General features: G+C 56.0%; 1 protein-coding gene across 16 annotated transcripts in view; it reads left to right on the top strand.

Annotated features, from left to right (window-relative positions):
* Positions 1-24,019, top strand: part of TNS1 (tensin 1) — a 66,357-nt gene that overhangs the window by 35,893 nt on the left and 6,445 nt on the right. For 7 of the 16 annotated variants that reach the window (XM_059852814.1, XM_059852812.1, XM_059852823.1 and 4 more), the window contains 13 exons: positions 3,287-4,987; positions 7,391-7,471; positions 11,248-11,426; positions 11,696-11,834; positions 14,159-14,251; positions 15,182-15,217; positions 18,511-18,709; positions 19,517-20,385; positions 21,733-21,819; positions 22,437-22,568; positions 22,982-23,074; positions 23,742-23,819; positions 23,907-23,978. In XM_059852814.1, the coding sequence (XP_059708797.1) occupies positions 3,287-4,987; positions 7,391-7,471; positions 11,248-11,426; positions 11,696-11,834; positions 14,159-14,251; positions 15,182-15,217; positions 18,511-18,709; positions 19,517-20,385; positions 21,733-21,819; positions 22,437-22,568; positions 22,982-23,074; positions 23,742-23,819; positions 23,907-23,978 (3,759 nt within the window). The remainder of the gene's footprint in view (positions 1-3,286; positions 4,988-7,390; positions 7,472-11,247; positions 11,427-11,695; positions 11,835-14,158; positions 14,252-15,181; positions 15,218-18,510; positions 18,710-19,516; positions 20,386-21,732; positions 21,820-22,436; positions 22,569-22,981; positions 23,075-23,741; positions 23,820-23,906; positions 23,979-24,019) is intronic. The other 9 variants (XM_059852820.1, XM_059852828.1, XM_059852816.1 and 6 more) reach the window with 8 other exon arrangements.

The following is a 24,019-nucleotide window of genomic DNA, read 5'->3' as shown; positions in this document are numbered from 1 at the left end:
TCGTCGCGGATCTTTTAATCCCCGTCCCTTTTGGTAAGTCCTGACTTTGCTTCTCTTTGGACTCGGGGCTGGCTGGTGAATTCATGGTTGTGGTGACCCACGGCTTGGACTAGGGTTGCTCCGTGCCATCCTATCTGGTTACAGGATAAAACCGGAGAGGCTAAACTCTTCCCTGTGAGATTCTGCTCACACCCTACATCCTGCAAGGGGTCCCGCGACCCCAGGTCTTTCCTGCGGGCTGATGCTCCAGAAATGCATTGGGGCCAGAACTCTGAGTGGGGAGTGGAGGCAGCAGGTGGGATGCTGCTGGGGGCACGGCAGGGGGAGACACGGTGATGCTTCAGGCTGATCTTCTGCACCGGTGCAGAGCCGTGGACAGGATTTGGGATTTTGGGGTTGCAAGCTCACCCCCTCGGTACTGTCACACTTGTCTTGGACCAGTTTTTTTACTGGATGTAGTCACAGGGTGCTAGAGAGGGAGGACAGAGCATTTCTCCTCTAGGGCAGCGAGCCTGGCGGCAGGGCTGGGACCAGGCTGGGCTCGGTGCTTCCCGCAGCTGCCTCCGTACAGCTGGAGCAGATAGAGCCGTGGCAGAGCTGTGTACGGGGCTGAGCCCAGGGCAAACCCAGCCCACGATGGGATGGCACAGTCTGCCAGGCAGGAGCTACTCCGACCTTCAGGGATGAAATCTGACCTTGCTGGGAGCTGCAGATTCTTTGCAAATGGGGTGCTGAGAGCCTGCTGCTTTGAGGTGGCTGTTTTGGCTAAGGCGTTCTGTTGCTTTATCCCTCAGTTTTATTATTTTATTTTATTTTATTTTATTTTATTTTATTTTATTTTATTTTATTTTATTTTATTTTATTTTATTTTATTTTATTTTATTTTATTTTATTTTATTTTATTTTATTTTATTTTATTTTATTTTATATTCAACTTCTCAGGTGACAAAGTCATATAGTCATATGAGAGATAGTGTGGCCCAGGGATAGTGGAGGAGGCTTCGGAGTGGCAGCAATAGCAGGACTTCTCTCGTGTTATCAGAGCCCAGGAGGTACATGGGGTTGAGGACAGGATGAACAATCAGGTGTGGGGCAGAGCAGACTTAGGACAAGGGCTTGGCTGATGGCTGAGCTGTCACAGGCTGTTCCTTGCTTACTACCCTGCTACTGCTCTCGGCGGGGTGGGGGGGGGGCCTCCAGCCCCGCTGTGTCCCCTCCTCGTCAGAGGTTCTGGGGAAGGTGGGACGTAGCAGTTGGGGCTTTCTGTCTCTGCCATGAACTGCATTGTGCCCCATTCTCACCTCTCTTGGAGATATTTCTCCCAGCCGTGGGGTAGTACCCAGCCCAAAGAGTAATTAAAGCCTTTCCTGTCTATTTTCTCCCTTGGCACCACGTGGTTGCATTTATATTTATTTATTCCCTTTTCCTTTCTGTTCCTTTGCCGTTGTTCTCCCAGCCCCCATCCTGGCTTTTGCCCTGTTTCTTGAGACCAGCCAGCACCATCACTGCCTTCAGAAAGAGGGGCTGTGCCTTTCCCCCTGTCTCCAAGCAGTGTCTCAGCCTGTCCAGCATTGACACTGCCCCTGGATATGCTGCTTTTCTTTTTTTCCCTCCATGGAAAGGGTTTCCCTCCCTCTCTTACCCTTTTCCCCAGTATGGGAGGTGTTGTGGAGACAACTGCTGCTGGCTCCTGGCTTTACTGGCTGGATGAAGAAGCTCTGAGTCTCTGGGAGAAATTCTCACTCTTTCCCATACCAAGTGCTCAGAGAGGACCATACTGCGTGGTCCTGAGACATCTTCAAGTCAACGGGAGGCTTTGGGGCTCAGCTGCCTCCTTGGGATACTGCCAATAGGGATTCAGGAGTAGAAAATCAGCAACAAGGAGAGGGCCCTGACTTTGTAGGACCCGGGCTCAGTGTTATTGCCCTCCTGTGCTTTGTGGTGAGGGGGGTTGTTGGCATGGGAGCTGCTGGGGTGCGGGTGCGGCGGCGGGGGCCTGGTTAAGCTGTCCCGGCTCGGAAGTGTTTTGCTTGCAGATAGGACCGCTCTGATTTCACCCTATCGTGTTAGGGCCGTCTTCCGTCCCTGAGTCAGCTGCCTGGCCCCCTGCCAGGGAAGAGTCATTTTTTCCTCCAAAAGCAAGTGTTTAACACTGCTCGCAGGACCTTCCAGGAAACCTTGTCGGGGAGCTGGAAAAACAAAACTCTGCAGCCTGGTCCGTGCTGTGCAGCTCTGGCAGGGGGGGGATGTAGCTTGGGAACTATTCCCATTGCTGTCAGTGGCCAAGGTCCCTCTGTACCCCCAAAATCTCTCTGCCCCTCTTGGAAAGGTTTAAGGGGTGCAGCTGGTTGTGGTGTTGGTGCTGACGGTTGTGATGGAAGCTGAGGGGCTCAGAACTGAGTGCAGGATTACTGGTGATGATGCTGCCATGCCCTGGCTGCCCTCAGCCTTTTGGGGCTGTGGAGCAGAGCCAGCTGCCCACACTGGACTTCAATCATGCTGTCACGACCTTCCTGCAGAGGAGATGCTGCATGTTCAGGGTTGGGCTGTGGCAGTGTCGGTGCAGAAGCTCGAGGTCATCTTGACCTGGCCTGAGAGAGGGAAGGGAAAGAACAGAAAGGGTTCTGTTCTTTCCCTGTCTGTAGAGCCTGTCGGTAGTCAGGGAAGAAAAAGTCAGGGATGTCTGTGTGGCTGGATCCATGCATTATCTGGGAGGAGAGTGGGCAGGGGAAGGAAAGGTGGGTCTGTGGTTCATCTGTCCTTCACCTGTGGGCTGAGTACATCCATCCAGCTGGAGACACAAAGAGCTACGAGGCCACATACTGATTGCCTCCACCCGTAGGAGGACGGCATGTGGTGCATCTCCTCCACCCTCCCTTTTTGCCTCCGTGGTGCCACATGGCCCTTTGAGGCTGGATGAGCCCTGTGGAGCAGCGATCGCTGACTGTGTGGGCAGCCCCGGCCCCTGCCAGCCGTGGAGGAGAATTGCCAGGAATGATGCCTGGAAATAGTCCACGGGATATTTGGTGGATCCCAGTGGAGCGGGCAGTGCTTGCGTGTGAATCTGGGGGGCTGTGGGTGCATGGGGTTGGGGAGGACCTGGCTGCGATGTCTCTGCATGGTGGCGCCGGTGGGAGTGTGGAGGGTGCCGAGGAGACATCGATGCTGGTCGTTAAGTGTTCTGGCACACGGAAGAAATCGAAATCACCGGCTAATGGGACCCATTAGCTTCGTGCAGAAAGCCAGCAATTGATCTGGGGTCTCGTGTTCGTTTCTCCCCTTGCAGAGGTTGGGCACACACAAGGGCCCCTGGATGGGAGCCTCTACGCTAAAGTGAAGAAGAAGGACTCCCTCCACGGCAGCACCGGTGCCGTCAACGCTGCCCGACTCCCGCTCTCGGCAGCACCCAACCACGTCGAGCACACACTCTCAGTGAGCAGCGACTCGGGCAACTCCACCGCCTCCACCAAGACTGACCGGACCGATGAGCCGGGGGTGACTGGGGCACCCAGTGGCCAGGCGGTGCTGAGTCCTGAGGAGAAGCAGGAGCTGGATCGTCTCCTTGTTGGCTTTGGCTTGGAGAGCGTGCCGCCCATGCACAACCACGTGCCCGGCCCCGTGCCGGCACGCCTGCCCGCCATGCCAGGCCGCCACGTGGTGCCGGCTCAGGTGCACGTCAATGGGAACGCTGCGGCACTGGTGGCCGAGCGGGAGACGGATATCTTGGATGATGAGCTGCCCAACCAAGATGGGCACAGTGTGGGCAGCCTGGGCACGCTCTCCTCCTTGGATGGCACCACCACTGCCAGTGAGACCGGCTACCAGGAGGCACCTCGGGTGGGCAGCCTGTCCTCTCTGCCCAATGGCCCCTCGAGCTGCAATGGGGCTGAGAAGCTGCTGAAGGAGGGGCTGTACGATGGCGAGCCGCTCTCCAATGGTGGCTACCCCTACAACAACCAGAACACCCTGATGGGCCACCACCTCCGTGACACGCTGCCTTCCTTGCGGGCCTCGGCATCCGCTCAGGAGCACCTGGCTGGCTACCCACAGCGCCTACCGGGCTCCCACGCCCCAGGGTGGCTCCAGCCTCAGCCACTGCCCAGCTCCCAGCCCTATCTGTACGCCTACGACCACCCCGGAACCTACCGCTCCCGGTCCTTCCCGGCAGTGGACACTGCCAAGTACGACGTGAACCCGGCGCTGCCCCAGGCCCCAGCTCGCAGTACCAGCAGCCGGGAGGCTGTGCAGAGGGGCCTGAATTCCTGGCAACAGCAAGGAGGAAGCCGGCCACCTTCCCGGCTGCAGGAAGGTGGCATGGAGAGCCATAGCCCCAGCATCTCTAGCTGCAGCCCCCAGCCCAGCCCGCTGCAGACGGTGCCCCCACACAGCCACAGCATGCCTGAATTCCCCCGGGCTCCCTCTCGCCGGGAGATTGAGCAGTCCATTGAAGCATTGGATGTCCTCATGCTGGACCTCGCACCTGCCGTCCACAAGTCGCAGAGTGTGCCTGCCACCTCCCGTCAGGACAAGCCAGCCGGACCCCTGCCCTCCTCCCTCTCGACCCAGCCCATTGCTGGCCTCTACGCCCGGCCAACTCCACAGGTGGCCCAGCCGAGGTCCTTAGGCACGTCGGTGAGCCCCGTGGTCGCTGAGCCCGGGGGCAAAGCCTATTCTCCTGGAGAGCTGGACTACGGGGTGCATGATTATCGGGAAACCTATTCACCCTACAGCTACCAGCTGGCACCACTGCCAGAGCCCAGGAGCTACAGCCATGCCCCGGCCGGAGCACAGATGGGCACTGCCCCACTCACCACCTTGTGCTACAGCCCCGTGGGGTCTCAGCAGCAACTCACCTCCTCCCCACCTTCCCCCACCGTCCCAGCACAAAACCAGATGCCCTTGAAGGGACCGGAGAGCTATGAAGACCTGTCAAGGTCAGCAGAAGAGCCCTTGAATCTGGAGGGCCTGGTGGCCCACAGGGTGGCAGGTAGGATCCTTTGGTTCCTTGGGGGGATGGGGAGGATCGCATGTCCCGAGGTGCTGGAGCACATGGGGGTGGCATGCATGGTAGAGCTGGGGTTAAGTGATGCGGAGACTCCTTGTCCGTGCTGGATCTGGGCTTGGGACTGAGCCACCTGCCATGGAGACATGCAGGGCAGGGGAGCAGCCTGTGCTGCTCTTCTTTGCTGGGATCCTCGTTTGCAGCTTGCTGTCTGCAGCAGCATTCCCCACAGGTGGGAAGGGGTGGCTGAGAGTGTCAGATCCACTCTATCCTGTTAGGGTAACAGGGCTGGTCTGTCCCTGGTAGCTAGGCCAGTCACTGCATCTCATGGGAATATCTTTCTTTTGGTGAGAATATGGTGAGTTTGGGAAAATGTTTTCATCTCTGGCTGAGGTTGTCCTGCCTGGACCCCACTTGGATATGACGTTCTCCCTGCCTGGAGTGTGATCTGGTATAGGGTCCCAGCAGAGAACTTCACTTGCCTTGTGTTTGATATCTCTGTGCTCATCCCTGATTTCAGTCTCTTCTTTCCCCCCTGAATTTCTGGGTTTGGTGCTCAGACCTCCTCCTTGGGCAGCTGGGGTGCTGCTGGAGTGGGGACAAGGCTTTTGGGAACTAGGCTTTTGTCTGTCAGCTATAATTCTGCCCAGCTTGGCCCAGGGTGGTTTGAATCTGGACCTAGCTGTGGGGCAGTGGTCAGGGGCTGGGAAGACATTTCCCAGCCCTACCAGAGAGGTTTGGTGCTTGGCTGGATGCGCTGCTGAGTGTCAGTGCTGTGGCTGGATGGAGACATTAGCTCTGTGCTGTGGAGGGCAAGCTGCATCCACCAATCCCCTGCCCTCCTGCAGCTCTAGCTTAGGGGACACAAGAGTGTCCCAGCTGCCCAGAAAGAAGGTGCCATGGCGCTGTGGCAACTTGGTGCCCTCCCTTCCCACTGCTTCGGCTGCAGTTGTTCAATTGTGGAGTGACATTTGGGAAGGGTTTGGGGCTGTGGGCCAGCTCGTGATGCTGGGGCTTGGCAGCTCCGTCCCTTCCAACTCTGTGCTCAGTCCAGAAACTCGCCCGGCATTAGAGGGAGGGGAAAAAGGCTTGGCTGGAAAAATCCAACAGCATCAACCTCCCAGGAGTAGGGACTGAGTCACAGGGTGGGGGGCAGAAGGGGTACAAGTGGCAGGAGTGAGATTGAGGAGGGTCATAGAGTTGTTGGAGGAAGTTTGCATCCGTCTGGACCTGACCTCTGTGATCCAGATTAGATTCACAAAAGGTCATGGGGCTTTTGCAAAGAATTTAAACAAACCTAAGGACACTGGATGCCCAAACCGCGCTGTATGTCTGGATTTAATATTACAAACAGCACATGCCTGCCCTCCCCTGCCGCCCCATATGAAGAATTAAAACGGACTGGAAAAGTAGACAGTTCTAAGGAGAGGAGGAAGAGTATTTGCAGTGTGTGGGAAATGGATTTTTGATGGTGTCTACCAGAAACATCCATCCCCCGAACCTTCAGTCAGGTCCTCAGGGCTGGGCTGGGGTCACTGTCGTCCCCTTGTAGCCCCTGGGTTTCCCAGGGAGGAGAGAGGCATGTGGGGGATGGTCCCCAGCCTGTGGCCACCTGTCTCTGCTGGAGCTGGGCCTTCTGTGCTGAGGTGGGGACAGCGCAGGCGGGTGGCCTGACCTCTGGCGGGAACGAGGTGTCCTGAAGCCAGCGCTGGGAGGGGACAGCCAGCGGGGACCGTGGGGCATGGACATGTTTGTTTACATTCCCTGCTGCTATAAATTGCCTGTGTGTCCTGGCACAGAGATGAGGAGCATCTCACACCTCCTCCGTTCTTGGTGGGGGAATGCTCCCATTCCTTTTTCCCACTGATGATGGAGGGGAAGAGATGACACAGGGCAGCGCTGGCATGCCCAGCATCTCCCCACAGAGGGGAGGTGGTCCTGTCATCCTTTAAGACCCCTCTCATCTCCTAGCAAGGCATCTGGGGTCACCCCATCTTGTCCCAGCCCTGAGCATTCTGTGATGAAGGGGACCTGCATGGTGCCATCCCTGAGAGGATGGTGATGGGGCAATTGTGGTGTTACACAAGGCTATATGTGACCAGGAGCCACCACTGATTTCCCATATGGGTTTATGTGGTGCCTGGAGCCAGGCAGGTTGGCTGATGGAAAAGCAGCTCCAAGCAGAGACCGAGCTCCTTCAGACCCCAAATGACCCCAGACTCATCTGTTGGACCCCAGCTAATATTTTCTCTTCTTTCTCTCTCTCTCCCCCCATGTTGTATCTTGTGACATTTGTCCTGTCTGCCCCTTCCTCTCTCTGTGGGGGACTGTGTCTGTCCTCTGTGACCTCCCACCCTCCTTGCACTCCCTGTCCTGGTATGCTGGCAGAGTACAACGCCAAGCTCAGGGAACTGAACAAGAGCACCAAAGTCCCCCGTCCTCCTCTGAGCCAGCAGCGGTCCTTCTCTGGTTCGTTCATTCCACCTCCTTCCTTTTCCCTCCTTCCTTGTTCTCCAGCCTTCCCCATGCATTCTTCTCCTTCCCTCTCTTGCATTCTTTCCCCCCTCTCATCCTTCCTTCCTTTTCCCACCTTTTCTCTCTCCTTCCCCTTCATTGCTCCTTCCCTCTCATTCTTCCTTCCTCTTCTATGCATGCTGAGTGATCTGTGTGTTGCATGGATGCGGGATGGAGGGAGGCTCAAGAGACCATTTCCATGGAGGACTGATCCCTTTTCTCAGCAGAGTGATGGTCAGGGCTCCCATTGAGCTCCTCCAGTGATGGGGAGCCCCTGGCCCTGGGTACAGACTCCCCTGCCCACGCTTGGTTTTGCATCTCATCCAAGCCTGGCACTGCTTGCTGGTGGGGTTTTCATTGCTGGGCCAGTTCTGGACCCTTGCTGCATCCCCTCCAAGCTTTGCCCTGACCATAGCTGACCCCCTTGGGAAGCAAGGGCTGGTATGCAGCTCCACAGAACCCAGATATAGCCAGCTGTCAGCCCAGGAGGGTCTCTCCTATGTCAGTTTAGGGATCCCCATGTCTTGGTGTGCAGCTGGAGGGTGTGGGCTGCTGGGGCTGGATTTCATGCAGTGTGACTTTTGCTCCTTGAAGGTGAGTTTGCCCTGGGTGATGTGTGCTGGTGACGTGCTTGGTGCTTGTGCACCCACTTGTTGCAGGACAAGGAGAAGGTGGGAGATGGAGTGGGGAGTCACCATCTTTCTGTGTGACCTTTCTCTCCCCACTGGCACCTTGGGTTTCTTCCCAGGAGGACCAAAGAAGTTTGAACCCTCCCAGTCCTCAGCACAGAGTAAGGTATTTTATCATACCCATTTGGGGTAATCAGGCAGGATGTGGGGAGCAATCTGTGCCAGGATGGGGTGAGCTGGGCTCTGGTGAGGAGCAGCACAGGACAGCATCTGTTCCTCATGCAGGCAGGGAGTGAGTTTGCATCTTTCTTCCCTGGGTGCTGTGTGTCCCCTACCATATCCCAAGGGCCTTGGGATGCTTCTTTGTTCTCTCCTGTCCACTGTGGGGATATGACCTGGCTCTTGCCAGGCAGTAGTTCTAGAATCTCATGGCCTAGAAGCAGCTGCCTCCTGATTTGGTCTAAAACCTGGCTCCCCAGCTGCAAAATTACCTGGGTTTGCCATTGCTCCTGTTTCCTCCTTCCCCAGCTGTTGTGCTCCCTGCCCTTCCCCAGCCCTGGAGCTGTGCTGAATCTAAAGGCAGTGGGTTGGTACTAGGTTAGGCACTTAAATTAGCAGCAGGAGGAGTGACAGTGCCGCAGGTGTTGGGTGAGAGGGTGAGGAGTCGGGTGCAGGCTCCTGCTCCCCCTTTGTGAACAGGAATCTGCCATCCTGCAGCCAGCCACAGCGTCCTTGGGAGTCCAGTGACAGTACCATGGCTAAGGAGGCTGTGTGTCTGCTGAGGGGGCAAAGCAAGCTGGGGAAAGGAGAGTTTGTTTTTCAAGCATAGTTTCCATCCCATAAATCACCCAGGGGGTCGGGGGAGCTGTGCTCAGAGCCTGGGTTTCCTCCAGGCTTTGCTCCGGGCGGCCTGTGAAGTTTCCCACTCTCCGCTCCTGAACAATGAGTCCCTTTTTTCCCTTCTCCTCCCTCCCCTCCCTGTGGCCCCGGCCGCTTTCCATGTCTGGGGAGTGGAGCAGCCAGGGCTTGCTGAGCTCCTGGGTGTCCCAATGGGCCAGATCCAGCACCCTGTGGTTAGGTGACGTGAAGCCCTGGGGATGGATCAGGGGAGGGAGTCCCGTGCTGCAGATGTGTGATGTGCACTGATAGCCAGGCTCCATCCATCTGCCGTGTTTAGTGCTTCCCAAATGGAAACTGCAAAGCAAGGCAGGCGTGCACAGCTCGAGGGGCCAGTCCCTGCCTCTACGAAGTGCTTGGGCCCTGCAGCTCACTTTGGAATGGGCCAAGGGATCCTCCTGGTGATGCTCCTGCAGTGTTCAGGAGAAACCATAGTGCACAAACTGGAAGGATAAAAAGAAAATATGAGAGTTTGCTTCCCCCCCCCCCCCCCGCCCCATATCTTGTTTTTCCCTATGCTCGCAACTGTGAGCTTCAGTTTCTTCTTTTTTTTTCTTCCATTTAAGTGAAGAGCAGGACAAAAGATATGGGGTGGCCCTATGCAATGCTGCCCATACGTGCAAGACAGCTTCCCAGGGACCCTCCCTGTCCCCCTGTTCTCTCCACGGGTCTTTTTAATGGCCATCTCCCGTGCCGGTGAGCACCTGCAGAAAGGATCGGGAGTTGTGTTTCAAAGCTGCTCTTAGTGGAATTTTCCAGGCCGCCTCTGCGGCTGGAGCCAGCCCCGTTGGCTCGAGTCCCCCGCCTCGCAGCCTGGCCGCCTCTCCCCCCGAGCCGCGATTTTATTGTTGTTGCCATTCACTGGGCTGATTACTTAGAAATGCGCCCAGGCCACCTCCTTCCCCGCTGCCCTCCCAGCCCTTGCCCCGGGCCGGGAAAGCTCTGGTGTGTGTGCCGAGCAGGGAAGAGGGGAGGTCAGCGGGTGCGAGGGTGGGTCCCATGCGGAGCCCCGGGAGTGAGGGGAAGCAGCTGATGGCTGGTTTTCCTCCGCCAGCCCGTGGGAAAGGAGTTGGTGTTTGAAAAGTGCATTTCCTGGAGCGTGATGCTGGCCTTTCTCCTTTTTCTTTTTTTTTTTTTTTCCCTTTTTCTCCTTTTTCTCGTTTTTTGTTCCCTAATGTCCTGACCAAGGGGAGCATGAGTGCTAAACGATTGTGGGAAAAGTAGAAGGGACAGTGTTGTCACCTCTGCTAGTGGGCAGGAGTGTCAGTCTCATGGGGCTCTGAGCTGTGCCCATGGTACTCGGTGGGGTTGCTGTGCGCTGAACTCAGCAACATCACCCACGAGCCCAGATTAACCTCTTAACCAGGTGAGGTGGGATAGAAAGTGTGTTTGGGCACTGTCAGGTGCTGGGAGAGCTGCCCTGCCCTGTGCCAAGTTTGTGTTCCTCGACTTTATCCCAGCCAAGGGGATCTCCACAGCCCAAGAAACTCAATCTTCTGTGGTGACTTGGTCACTCTGTTCTTTCCCCCAGCCTGTGAACATTGGTGGCTTATACTGCTGGGATCTGGGAAAGATGTTTGGGGGGAGATGGAGGGGAGGTGCTGATCTCTCCTTTTAGAGAGGCTTTGGCACTGGGGACAGAGCAGCAGTGTTTTTTTAGGGTTCCCTGCACCATTCCTCTGATGAGATCTTTCTTCTTTATCCAGTGCTCCCTCTGCCTTGGGGATTCACAAAACCAGGCTTTTTCCACTGCTGTGATTGAAGCCACATCTGGCTGTGGGTGCAGGGATGCAGGCTGAATACAGCTGTCCTTGTGCTGGCTGATTTGGTCATTTCCCACTATGATGCTGTCGGGAGGCCCTGTTGGTTCCCTGCTCTGCAGGGATGGGCTGTCTGGACTAATCTCAGGATGCTCTTGCCCCTTGCACCCACTGCTGGAAGTTGTTGTCCCCAAAAATCTAATGGTGCTTGGGAGGGCTAGTGCAGCATTTCAGCCACTAGCTGCAACCCTGCCTTGCTCTATCACCTGGTCTGGGGTCACTGTTGTAGGGTAGATCTCCTCCAGCTACCCATGCTGGTCTGGGGGTTTGATGCAGGTGAGTGAGGAAGCTGAGACCTCTCAGGTCAGGCCTGAAGCATCTCCTGCTGGTCCCCATCTCAGCTGGCAGCTCCTCACCCCTCTGCCGCCCTGTGCTTGCCCTGCAGGGGTGCAGTCCCGGGAGAAGCCTCTGGAGGAGAGCGCTGTTCCCGCCCGCAAGCGGACTCCCAGCGACAGCCACTATGAGAAGAGCTCGCCAGAGCCCAGCTCGCCCCGCAGCCCCACCGTGCTCTCACCTGAGGTGGTCAGCACCATCGCAGCCAACCCTGGAGGGAGGCCCAAAGAGGTGGGCTGGAGTAGAGGACTGCTGGGCTTGGGGGGTGGCTGCCTGGGGAGATGTGTCTCCAGGGAGGGGGATGGCTTGGTCAGCATTCACAGCATCCACAGAGCTGGGGATCAGTGTTGCCTCTTGTGGTGCTGGTGATGGTGGTGGTGGTAGTTAGCAGGGAGAAGATGAAACCCTTCCCTTTGCCCCCTCTGCCCTCTCCTTGGGATGTCCTAGAGGTTTGTGCCCCTCGTAAGGATGGGACTGACTCTTTCTCCTGCTCTCCCCAGCCTCACCTCCACAGCTACAAGGAAGCCTTCGAGGAGATGGAGGGTGCCTCCCCCACCAGCCCACCCTCCAGCGGCGGTGAGATTTCTCCCCCCACCCCAGCCTTCCCTGTGTCACCACAAACCCCTTACTCCAACACCTGTAAGTGCCATGGCTCCGGGAGGCAGAGGGGCTCGGTGGGTGGCTCTGGGCAAGCCAGAAATTTGCCAAGGGTCAGACAGCTCCAGGTTCCAGACACCCACCTCCATTTTAACCATTCCTCCTCTCCATCCTCCTTTCTCTTCCACATCCTGCCACTCCATGCTGCTGTCAGCATTCCACTTACTTCAGCATCACATGCTTGGCACCCTCTTCTTGGCTTTTTCCCACCCTCCACTCACTGGGGTGTTATTTTGGTGGGATCCCGAGGTGGGATGAAGAGAGAGGCATGCTATGACCCCATCCCATCCTGCATCTCCCCATTTTTCCTACTGGCATGGCATGAAGAGAAGCAAAACTGCAGTGGCAGGCGAGTGGGAGGAAGGCAGGAGGGACTGAACATCAGGAGGGCAAACTCACACCACGTCACTTCTTGCTCACAGTTTCAAAGGCAGGAGGGGCAGAAGGCTGGGATGCTCTTTGCATGCAGCTTGTGTCCGCTCCTCCAGCGCAGCATCTCTGTTCTGACTTACCCTGTCTCAGTCACGGTGGGTTTGTGTGGACTGGGTTTGTGTGACCAGCTTGAGCAATGAGCCCAGAGGAGCAGCCACATGTGGGCACAGCACGACTCGGGCCGGAGCAGTGCAACGGAGCACCCAGTCAACTGGGAAACCCATTAAAAAGATGACAGCCCCGCCATCCCCTCTAAAACACTTCTGTAGGCTGAAGGCTGAGGGATGCTCTAGGGCTGGGGATGCTTGGGCTGAGCACAGCCCCTTCTGATGCCATGTTCTGATTGCAGTGAAGCAACCTGCCCCCCACAGCTCAGCCTATGGGGCTTGGAAAACTTAACCGTTTTCTTCTGTGCTTTTGCTCTTCCTTCCCTGCAGTCCTCTGATGTTTGAGTCCTGTCTCTCGGGATGAGGAGACAAGTGTGGGAGCATTGCCGGGGTGCTTGGCAGCTTGGAAATGGTCCTGTTGTTCCTGGGGACTGAGATCTTGGCCCTGGGGCAGCAGCAGCTCCTTTGGCAGTGGGTCAGTGGCTTTGGGAGATGACTCATTTGCAGAGGTGACGGGAACAGCCTGGCTGGGGTCGCGGCCCTGAGACAGTGCTGCTTATCCAGCACCAGCAAAGGAAGCATGGGAAGCTTGAAGTTGCAGCTTTCAGGCTTTGCCAAAGTGGCCTTGAGGGATACGAGAGCAACTCCCCTCTGTTGGGAGATGGTGGTCCCAGGAGAATTCCTGGCCCTGTGAGGGCCCTACTGCTCATCAGCCAGCTGAGGTGTGAGCTGACATTATGCATTGGGGTCAGCTGGATTTGAGGGAATCAAGACACCCACTGGGGAAGGTGCTGCTGTCTTAGTTTCCCAGGAACTTGGCTGCTCAGCTGCTCCAGCCCCAGGCTGCTGGGTGGACGTGGCCTCAGGATAAGGGTCTGGCTTTCCTCTGGACCTCCCACCACCCACTGCCTCCCAGCCTTGCCACAGGCCCTGTGCCTGTGCCACCAGTCAGAGACATTCAGACGCTGCTGGAGGCTCGTGCCCTTTGGTCTCTCTTGCTGAAGGTGATGCCCTGAGATCCCCTGATATGGGAAAATACAGCATCAGGGAGATGGGGCAAACTCAGTGGGGAGGAGGGGAGAGGAGGTGCAGTCTGCTTGGGGTGGTCTGCCCTGCCCAGTGAAACCCCACTGCCATCCATACCATAGCCATACACACATACACAGCTCCTCCTGGTGTGTATGTCAGGGCACAGGGGTGCAGAACTCACATGTGCATTGCCTCCCCTCTGTGTGAACATCCTCATGCACCCACTGAGCTGGTCTGGAGAGCAGGGTTTTTTTGGCAGTTCTTCTGTCCCTTTTGTGGGGTGATGAGCTGCTCTGGACAGCTGGGTTCCAGCTTGGCCAGATGTGGGGATTGGCAGAAAGGAGTTCAGTTGTGGGAGAGCTGGGTTGGGATGGCTGCTCACGTAGGGGAAATGAAAAGGGCTTCATGTCTTTATGGTGGGATGGTGCTGTGAGGTGGGGTCTGGGCCTGTCCTGATGGCAGTTGCCCCCTTTCTCCATCCTGCCAGCTTTGCAGTGGGACAGGGTGCTTGTTCCCAGTCACCTCCTGCCCTGTGTCCTCTCCCAAATGAAGAGGGGGATCAGCTTCCTTCTGCAGGGCGTTGCTTCATACGAGGGCATCTCATGTTCTCAGCAGCCCTTCCTTGCAGCCAGTGGGTGGGATGGGCTACAGGGTTCTGAACCTGTGGGCAGCTCCAGCCTTTCTGAGGCATCACCTCCCACCCCTCCGCTAACGTTCTTGTGTCCACTGTGCCAACAGTGCGTTCTCCCCCTGGCCTGGCCAAGACCCCGCTCTCAGCACTGGGGCTGAAACCCCACAACCCAGCTGAGATCCTGCTGCATCCAGTGGGAGGTGAGTGCGGACATGAGAGGGGACTACAGGCAGATCTTTTTGTGGGGGCATCTGTGGGGATACCCTGGAAGGGTTCCTGGTTTGGAGAGGGCACTTCCACCTCCCTTTTGGGCCCAGGTGGCTGTGGGGGTCCTTGTCGCCTTTTGTGGGGCCTCTGGGAGACTGTGTAAGTGTGGGGGATGTTGGTGCTGCTCTGGGGGGGCTCCACACAGTAGGGTCTTCAGCAGTGAAAGCTAGTAGATAACCCTGTGGGCCCTGTTTCCTGCCCAGCCCCATATTCTTCCCTCTCCCACCCCCTACATTCCTTCTCCTCGCTAGGACAGCTGGAGACAGTTTGCTCTCTGGGAGTTGAGCCTGTCAGCCAGAACAATATCCAGAGCTCTTTCCATCCTGGACAGCAGTCTTTTAAGTGCAAAGGCCCTGCTGTCCTGGGGATGTGTCCTAGAGTAGCCTGCCAAGCCAGACCTTACTGCTCCCCAGCACCAAGGGCCCCTTCCTGAGCCAGCTCAGGGCTGAGTGTGACCTCCTCAAACCCATCTGAGCCTGGGGGCCACAGGCTGATTGAGCTCACACTGCAAGACCCTTATCCCTCTGCCCTCAAGGGTGAGCTGATGCTTTTTTGGTGCTTGCTGGGCTTTTTGGAGCAACCCTTTGGTTTCTCTCTTCTGCACTGTTCCCTCTTTCCCATCTGAAGCCAGCCTCCTGGGTTCTGGACATAATTTCTGGGATGTTGATGTGATGTGGGGATGTCTGAGTCCAGGTTTCAGTTTGGAGCACTTCCAATGTTGGGAGGTGTGGGGCTCTCCTTTGTGCTCTGTGTGCCCCTGCCTGAGCAAGGCAGAGCTGCTTAACTCTGATTTCTCTTTCCATCTCGCACCTCCCTTCCTCCTCTTCCCACTCCCATCACTCCCCTGCCCCTCCATCTCTCAGAGCTAGAAGGGGAAGCAGGCGTTGACTCTGAAGAAGGTAAGAAAGGCTTTTCTTTCTCTGTATCTCTCTTCCTCATGCAGCCTCACTGTTGGGACCGTCCCTCAGAGCAGGCCCAGGTGTCTGTTCCAGCAGCCTTCCCTTGCGCTGTCCCTCAGGGATGTAGGAGCCTGAGTCTTGCCTGTGGTGCTCCCTTTAGAGGAGGGGCACAGCATGCCTTGTGTCGTGGTAGGATTTTCAGTGTCCAAGTTGGACCTGAAGGTCTGTCACACTGTGTGGCAGTCATCCCTTGGGACTGAGAGCTCTTTGTCAGTGAGTCGCACCCTTACTGGTGGCACGCTGGGGATGCTGGCACGCTACAGCCAGCTTTGGATGAGCCTGGCGGGGATCTGGGAGCAGCAGCCCCGGTTTTAGTCTCCTTCCCTCCCTTTTTGGCTTTGCTGTTGCCATTCAGAGTGAAAATAAACCAAAGTGCAGCACAAAAGGTCAGCAGGCGCAGAGGCCACCAGTGTGTTGCCAGCACAGCCAGCTGGGCAGTGGTGCAGCGCCAGCAGCTGGTGCACATCTTCTGCCCATCAGGCAGCTGCCCAAATTCCCCCCACCTCTCCTGTCTCTGGGTTGTGCCACTTTGGGGATGCCAAGGATGGGGCTGAGCTGGGACATCAGTTCAAGTGTGGCTGTGCTGATGGCGCAGGCGCTGTGGGTTCTGGGATGGCCCATCTCGTGTGGGGACAGAGGCTTTGGGAGTGGCTGTGATTCCTTGGCGTGCTGCCTGCTAGGTAACGGTTGTTGGGTGGTTTTGCTTCCTCCTTTAATGCATTTCTTTGCGCTGTGAGCTGGGATGAGGAACTGTATGTTCAGGATGGGTTTTGGGGAATGAGTGTCTCTTCTTGGTGGGTGTGGTGCTTCCTCTAGCCCTAGCAGCCATCAGCATTTCTCCTTGGAAGTTTCTCAAAATGCACACAACCAAAACCTGAACACTGTGTGATAGTGGAGAAAGTGTTTGCTTGAAAAAATGTTCTACTTTCAGAACTGATTTTTCAATTATGGCTTTTTGGATACGTTAAAGGAAGCAAAGCTGGGATAAAACCAGGCTTTAATCCCATAAGTTCCCCCAAGCTTTACCATTTCTGTGCAGCTCGAACATTGCCTCTTCTCTCCTTCCCACTAAACCCTCAGGAACTCAAGCTGTCCTGCATCTCTGTCCCCTTGCATGATGGTTGACCCCCAAGCAAGGATGTCCAGTGACCCTGCACTGCTCAGGCTGAGTGGCCACCATAGGCCTCTTGCCCTGCTTCATCCTCTGTAAAATTATATTTTTGGGCATTGAATTTACAGTTCTGAGAAGGGACTGTTGTTTTGGCTTACTGCTGGCTTAGGGCCCTCTGCACTTAGCCACACATTCCAGGAGCCACACTCCAGGAGGGGCAGTCCCTGCCCCTCTGTGCTCTGCCTAGCAGATCCCAGCTGGAATGGCTGCCCTCTGTATGGGGTTAGAAGATGCTTTGGCCGTGTGGGAGCTCAGAATGTGGCTGTCAGCTCTGAGGAGGCTTTAAAACAGGCTGACACAGTTGCAGCACTGGGGATTTCTGGCCAGCGTGCAGCCCTGCTTGGATTTGGGATTCCCAAACAAATGCCCGTCTCCTTGGTGACTCAGAGTTTCTCTATTTTCCCACCCATTTTCCCATCTCCAGAGTCCCTTCCAAGAAAACACAAGGAGGCAAGATCAGATTTTTCAGCCTAAAAAAATCCTGCCTGAAACTTCCTAACTTTTCTTTTCTCCTGTCCTGTATTGAGTACTGGAACCTGTGCCCATGGCCACACACTTCACTGTGGCACAGCCCACAAAGCCCCTTGCTCCTGCCTTTTTAGAAGGGACTGGCATTTTCACAGCCCTATGGTCTTAACCTCTTGCAGGCTGACTCATATGTACTGTCTGGCTAATTTTAGTCTGGGCTGGGAAGCTGGGAAGGGGAAAAGTGAGTAGCTGTGAAATTAATTTAATTACCTAAGCTGCAATGGATTTCTTGCAGCTGCCCTGGGTAGGGCCTCATCCCTGTCACTCAGGATGTCCTGCCTTAGATGCTGGTACCCAGCCTGTGTAGAGGTCCATGGTCTGGTTTTGGCTCACATCTTTTCCTAGGGTTGTTAGCCAGGGGCATCAGCCCAAGGGAGGGACTCCTCCTCCCCTCTCCACAGACAGATGGGGCACAGAGATGCTGTGGGGGAAGGAGTGGGACCTATGACAGTCTTTTTCCTTGCATGTCTGTGCTCCAGCTCGGAACGTGGAGCTGTGTATTGGCGTTACTGACTGTGAGCAGGCCAGTTTGCCAGCAGGCTGAGCCAGAGCCCAGCTGTCATGACTAATAATAACAATAATAATGTTTGTAATGCTAATTACTACTGCAGAGCTGCTTTGGGCATGGCCAGCCTGGAGCCAGGGACCAGCAAGGCTGCCTGGCCCATAGGATTTGATGCCAGTGGATCTTGTGTAGGGCAAGCTGAGGTGTGACATGGCTGCAGGGCTTGGGGGAATGGGACTGAAGCTGCAGCCCCTTCCTCTGGTGCAGCTTTTGGCAGGGCCTTTGGGGGCTGTCATAGGGATGGGGTCCAGCCTGGGTGGAACAGGAGGTAGGGGGCAAGGTATGAGAGAGGACTGGGTCTGGTGTCTGCCGTGGCTGGTAATGGCCAGCCCAGCCCGCTGCTCCTGGCACGGGACAGCTTGGCGGCTCTAAAGGAAAATTGCTTTTCTTGGTCGTGCTCAACGGCTCCGGTTTCAGGCTGGGCTGGGAGTGAAAGTGTTGGATGGTGCAGTGGAAATAGCTGGAGTTGCCCTCTGGTCTGCTGCTGGAGATGGCTGGCAGAGGTGGGCCACAGAGGGCAGGGACGACAGGGCATGTCATCAGTCCTGTGTGAGTCAGCGCAGGCTGGGCAGTCACTGGCTCTATTTTTAGGGGCTGTGGATGAACAGGGAGCAGGACGTGTTCTCTGTGGCATCCTGGGTGGGAGGGACGCTGACTCAGAGCAGGGTGAAGGGGCTGTGGCAGGCAAAGGGATCATGGTCCCATGTTCCAGTCCCCTCAGGGAAAGAGGTGACTCCCCTCCCTGTGTCCTGGCTGGGGTCTTCAGCATTCTTGAAGCAACTTCAAGGTCTTGAATGAGCCAGATGTGTTTTTGTACAACCCCTGGTGGAAGAGGTAGGGAGAAATGTTCAGCTGGCAGAGGTCAGCTCAAGCACCATCACTTATGTGAAATGTGGGTCCTGGCAAGGGTGTGGCCCCTTTCCCATGCAAGCTGTAGGCTCATCTGTTTTCACTTCTCTCTTGCTGCAGAGCCCAGGAGCTATGTTGAGTCAGTGGCACGCACGGCCACGACGGGCAGGGGAGGGACACTGCCCGCTGCCCAGCCCGCTGTCCAGCCCGCTGCCCAGCCTGGAGGCCCAGAGGTGCCCACCAGGAATGGCACTTTCTCCAACTCCTTCATCGCCCCCAGCCCTGTCTCCACCAGCAGCCCTATTCACAGCATGGATGGGTAAGGCAGTGGAAGAAGGTCCCAGGGACTGGTGGGGCTATGGCTGAACGCTGCCTGGTGCACAGGCTTAGAATCACAGTCACAGAGTCACAGAATCATTAGGGTTGGAAAAGACATCCAAGATCCTCAGAGTCCAGCCTTTGACTGAACACCACCAAGCCAACTAAATCAGAGCACTAAGTGCCATGTTCATTTGTTTCTTGAACATCTCCAGGGATGGTGCTTGTTCCCACATGGAAACTGCCTTTGCAAAGACCCACATCTCTCCATGCAGGGTTTGGGTATCCTGGCCAGCTGTACACTTTGGTGTCCTGAGAACAGAAATCTGGGTCACTTCCTGGTTACTTGGTGGTTACTGGACCTCAGAAACCTCTCACCTGGCCCCTGGAGTGGGAAGAGGGATGAGTTGTGCTAACCCCTAGCCCTGCGTTAGGCTGACCATAAGTCCTCTGGGGTGAAGGAGCCATTGTCCCTGTCCCCTATCTACCCTGCCCATGAGGTGTTCTACAACCACACAGGCTGGCAGGGCAGAATAAATCAGGTGTTTGCTGGGAGCAGAGCTGGAAAAAGGCTCTGTTCCCCAGAGAGTCATATTTTGAGATGAAACTGGGATTCATGGTGGGGCTAAAGCTGTTTGCTTCCATGAAGCTGGCTGGGCTCATCCCACAGTTGACTCTGAACAACCAAGTAGCTGACTGGCTCTGTGCCTCAGTTTCCCTGTGTGCCACAAGCAGAAAGGTGGCAGTACCAGTCAGCAGCAGGAATGAGCGGTGGAGCTGAATTCTGCCTTTCTTTGTCTCTCCCTAGGGCCTCCCTGCGCAGCTACCCATCAGAAGGCAGCCCCCATGGCACGGTTACGCCTCCCCATGCCTCAGCCGAGCCCTTGTACCGGTCGCCTGTTGCCTCACAGATGCCCTCTGCTCACAGCAGCTACCAAAACTCGTCTCCATCTTCATTTGCAATGGTCCAAGGAGGGGTCCCGAGCTCGGCGTACAGCAGCCCTGATTACCTTGATGGCCGAGCTGGCCTCCAGCCAGAACCCCAAGCTCGGCCACAGCCACAGGTTAATGTGGTGGGGGTCCACACTCTGCCAGGGAGCCCCCGCAGCCTGCACCGGACAGTGGCTACGAATACACCGCCCAGCCCTGGCTTCGGGCGAAGAGCCATCAACCCCAGCATGAGCAGCGGTCCTGGCAGCCCCAGCCTGGGCAGGCATGCTGTGGTGGCCCATGGCAACCTGGTGGCCCCACCAGGGAGCCCCAGCCTGTCCAGGCACCAAGCAGCGGCAGCCACATCCCCTGGCAGCCCCCTTTATGGCTACTCCAGCCCAGAGGAAAGGCACCTGACACTGTCTCGGCAGAGCAGCTCCTCTGGCTACCAGCCTCCCTCCACGCCGTCCTTCCCCGTCTCCCCGGCGTACTACCCTGGCACGAGCACGCCGCACTCCTCCTCCCCGGACTCGGCTGCCTACCGCCAGGGCAGCCCCACCTCGCAGCCTGCTCTGCCTGAGAAGCGGCGCATGTCAGCTGGGGACCGCTCCAACAGCCTCCCCAACTATGCCACTGTCAACGGCAAGGTGTCCTCACCCCTCTCCAGTGGCATGTCCAGCCCCAGCGGTGGGAGCGCTGTCGCCTTCTCCCACACTCTGCCGGACTTCTCCAAGTTCTCCATGCCAGGTAAGGGATGCTCTTGGAGGTTCCTGCTTCCCCCTGCCCTACTCAGGGCTCTCCCCTCCTCCTCCTTGCTGGCTGTCAGGAAAGGGATTGCAGCCATGTCCTGATTTACCCCTCCTGTCCATCCGCAAACCAAAGGCACCGCTGGGGCTGGGGCCATTTCCTGCGCTTTCTGACAAATCCAAACAGGAAAAACACCGACTAGCATCTCTGCCATAAACAGCTTCCAGAGATGTGTATGAGGAGATCAAAGCTCCTGGAGGCGATTTTTCTCTGCCGTGGGGATGCACTGACCTCTTGGCCCCGTTCCCAGAGGGCTTTACCCCACTGGGACCCTGCTGCAGCGCTGCCTCCTCATTTCCAATGGTGCCATGCCCCGGGTGCCATCCTGCCTGGAACGCTTTTGCCAGCTCTGGTTACAGACACCTTGGTGACGTCAAGATTGGGCTGATAGGAGCAAGGGAATAAAGCTGTGGGGCAGCGGTGGCTCCGGCTGCTGGGCCAGTTTCTCTGCTGAGCAGGCAGCCCTTTGTGGGCACTCTGGCACTTGTCCTGGCCCTGTGACTCCCGTGGCCAAGGACCTTTCCCAGCGGGGAAGCATGATCAATTAAAACCCGTAACAACTAACAAGCAGCTTGGAGAGCGGAGGGAGCCCCCTGCCTCTCTGAAGGAGACCAGATTGCTGAGGGCTGATAACATGTCTCCAACAGAGATGCTATCCAATCCTCTTAGTTGTTTGCCTGGTTGTTTTTGGAAAGCAGGTGGTTGTAAATGTTGCCTGAGTAAATGACAGCTTCACAGCCAGAGGACCAGCTCCCATTGGGGCTGTGCCTCTGGCGGGCACTGAACAAGGCACAGGCAGGCTGGGGCTGCTTTGCCTAGGGTAGATTGACCTGTCTAGTTCCTTTTCACAGAGCAAAGATAAGGGAAGACATTTATTTTTATGAAGTGTGATCTAAATCTTGAACATTAGAGAGCAGTGAAGGTCCTCTGAAGTCAGGATCTCTCTCGCACCTCCAGACATACCTCTTTCCTCCAGCAGTTTTTTTTTCACCTGGCCAGCTTCTTTTAAATGAAGAATTTCCATTTTGTCTCTGGCTAAGTGCCATGGGGGCTCATCTGACACACAGCCCTTCAAGGCCCCTTGAGCTTGGATTTAACTTTAGATGCCCAGCAGCCCCATAAGCTCCAGGTAGTGATCAACCTGTCTGGGTATGGGAAACTGGGTTGAGGTTAGTGCAGTGTGCTGGATCTGAAAGGAGGTGGACGTATTAATGCTTTGGCTGGATGTAGAGTTTCAGATACAGCAGCTTTTAACTTTTTTCTTGTATTTTCTTCCCTTTCCTGCAGACATCAGTCCTGAGACTCGTGCCAATGTCAAGTTTGTGCAGGATACTTCCAAGTACTGGTACAAACCAGACATCTCCAGGGAGCAGGGTAAGTAGATGACACAGGGGTGGGAGTTGGGATGTGTCTGGGATCACAGGGATTACCAAGGATTTCCTTTAGGGATTGGGTTGAGAGTGAAGGCGAATAGTGACTACTCAGGCTGCTGCAGATGCGGGATCAAAACCCCATTCAGCTGCAGGTTTGTGTGCTGTGGGCTCTTCAAACCTTCCTCTTGGTAGAAGAGCTCCAGTCCCTGCAGTGTGCAGTGGATCTATCTTTGCAGTTCAGGGTGCAAAACACCTGGATCTTGAGCTAATAATGCTCAGAGGTGCCTTGGAAACATGGCTAAAAAGGAAACAAGGAGGCAGCAGGATACCTTCAGAGGCATGGTCCCAGCATTTGGGCCTTGGCTTTGCTTGCTCTCCAGTACTTGGTTGCTCAGACATAGGGTGGGAACTGGAGATGCCCACACAAGGGCAGTGGAGATGGGGGAGTTGAGCCTGTGCCTGGCAGCCCACTCAGACATGCAGGAGGCATGGTAACATTGTGGTGCCTGGCTATGAGATGTGGAGCTGGGGCACCCCATCCAACCCACACCTGCTGGTGTCCTCAGGGTGTGTTGGTTCTCACTATGCCTCTCTGAGCTCTGCCATTCTCTCCTGCAGCCATTGCCCTGCTGAAGGACAGGGAGCCGGGGGCTTTCATCATCCGAGACAGCCACTCCTTCCGGGGAGCCTATGGCCTCGCCATGAAAGTTGCTTCTCCGCCTCCCACGGTCATGCAGCAGAACAAGAAAGGTATTGTGTGCCCTTCTCCTTCCCACGCTGAGATGCTTTCCATCGTTCAGCCAGGGCAAGCGGGCAGCTGGGGCTGCTGAGCCAGTCGTGCCCTTGGGTATGTGCTGATTTGGCAGGATCCCTGCCTCCCAGGGCACAGGGAAGCGCCAGACATCCTCTGCCCTGAGCTGTGGAGGGCTCAGGCGTACCTACATCTTGGACTTCAGTATAATGAAATGGGTACAGCCTCTCCAGCCCACCAGCACTCTGGGGGAGCTTGGCTTGGGGTTGACATGTGCAAAGGGACAGATTTGAGAAGGGTGTGTGTGGTGTTAGGGACCTGTCTCTTGAGCTGGAGGACTGGTTCCTTAATGGTACTGCACAGTAATAGGAGGAGGGTGGCTCTGGTGTGAGAACCTCTCATCTCTTCCCAGGAGACTTGACCAATGAGCTGGTGAGGCACTTCCTCATTGAGACTAGCTCACGAGGTGTGAAACTAAAAGGATGTCCCAACGAGCCTAATTTTGGTAAGTGTCCTCAGCGTGCTTTCCACATGTGGGGTTGGGTTGGGAGAGCCTTGCCTTCGCCATAGTGTCAAAGCAGAACTGTCTGGGAGAGCCTGTTACTGCCTCTTGTCCCTGTGTAACTGAATCCTCTGGGCTTTCGGAGCCTCTGTGTTCATGCACACTCATGAGAGCACACAAATGTGCCTGTATGCATAGGTACATACCTTTCTACACACACATAGGACAGCTGATGCTGCTGGGAGGGTGGAGAACAGGGGCTCCCCTTGTTTCATTTTTTCCATGACTAATGTCTGAGGAGCTGCATGAAGACCTTTGCTGCATTTTTTGTTCCTAAAGTGGCCCTGGCACCTCTGTCCCCTCCCTGAGCCATCTGTGCAGGGCTACATGGTGGTTTCAGTGAGAGGAATTGCCACATGTGGCATTAGGACCATTAGTGAAGAAACCCACCTAAAAGCCTGTTTCCATCTGCCCAGAGCAATGTTGACCTAATCAGGGAAAGCTGGAGTTTCTTGTTCCTTTCTTTGGTTAATGGTTATCATGCTTTGGATTGTGCAGTTCCATAGCCCAATGATTTTGCAAAAGGATCATTGTATTAACCCAGCAGGTGCAAAAAATTCTTCATCTGGCAACACTGGCCCTGTGCTGACCATCTTCCCTCTCTCCTCAGGCTGTCTCTCAGCACTGGTGTACCAGCACTCCATCACACCCTTGGCCCTGCCCTGCAAGCTGGTCATTCCTGACCGAGGTAAGAGCATTGCATCTGTCCTCACAGCCTGCAGGGAGGGGTTGGTTTCCAAGCAGGGAGCACCAGTAACCATCCCATATCTTCTAGATCCCATGGAGGAAAAGAAAGACTCTGCTTCAGCCACCAACTCAGCCACGGACCTCCTCAAACAGGGTGCAGGTGAGTTCAGAGGGGTTGTCATGGGGTGAACTTGGCTTGGA

Source organism: Haemorhous mexicanus, chromosome 8, assembly GCF_027477595.1.
Source record: "Haemorhous mexicanus isolate bHaeMex1 chromosome 8, bHaeMex1.pri, whole genome shotgun sequence".
Classification (NCBI taxonomy): Eukaryota; Metazoa; Chordata; class Aves; order Passeriformes; family Fringillidae; genus Haemorhous; species Haemorhous mexicanus.
Note: the sequence above shows the minus strand (reverse complement) of the source record. Positions and strands in the feature narration are given on the sequence as shown.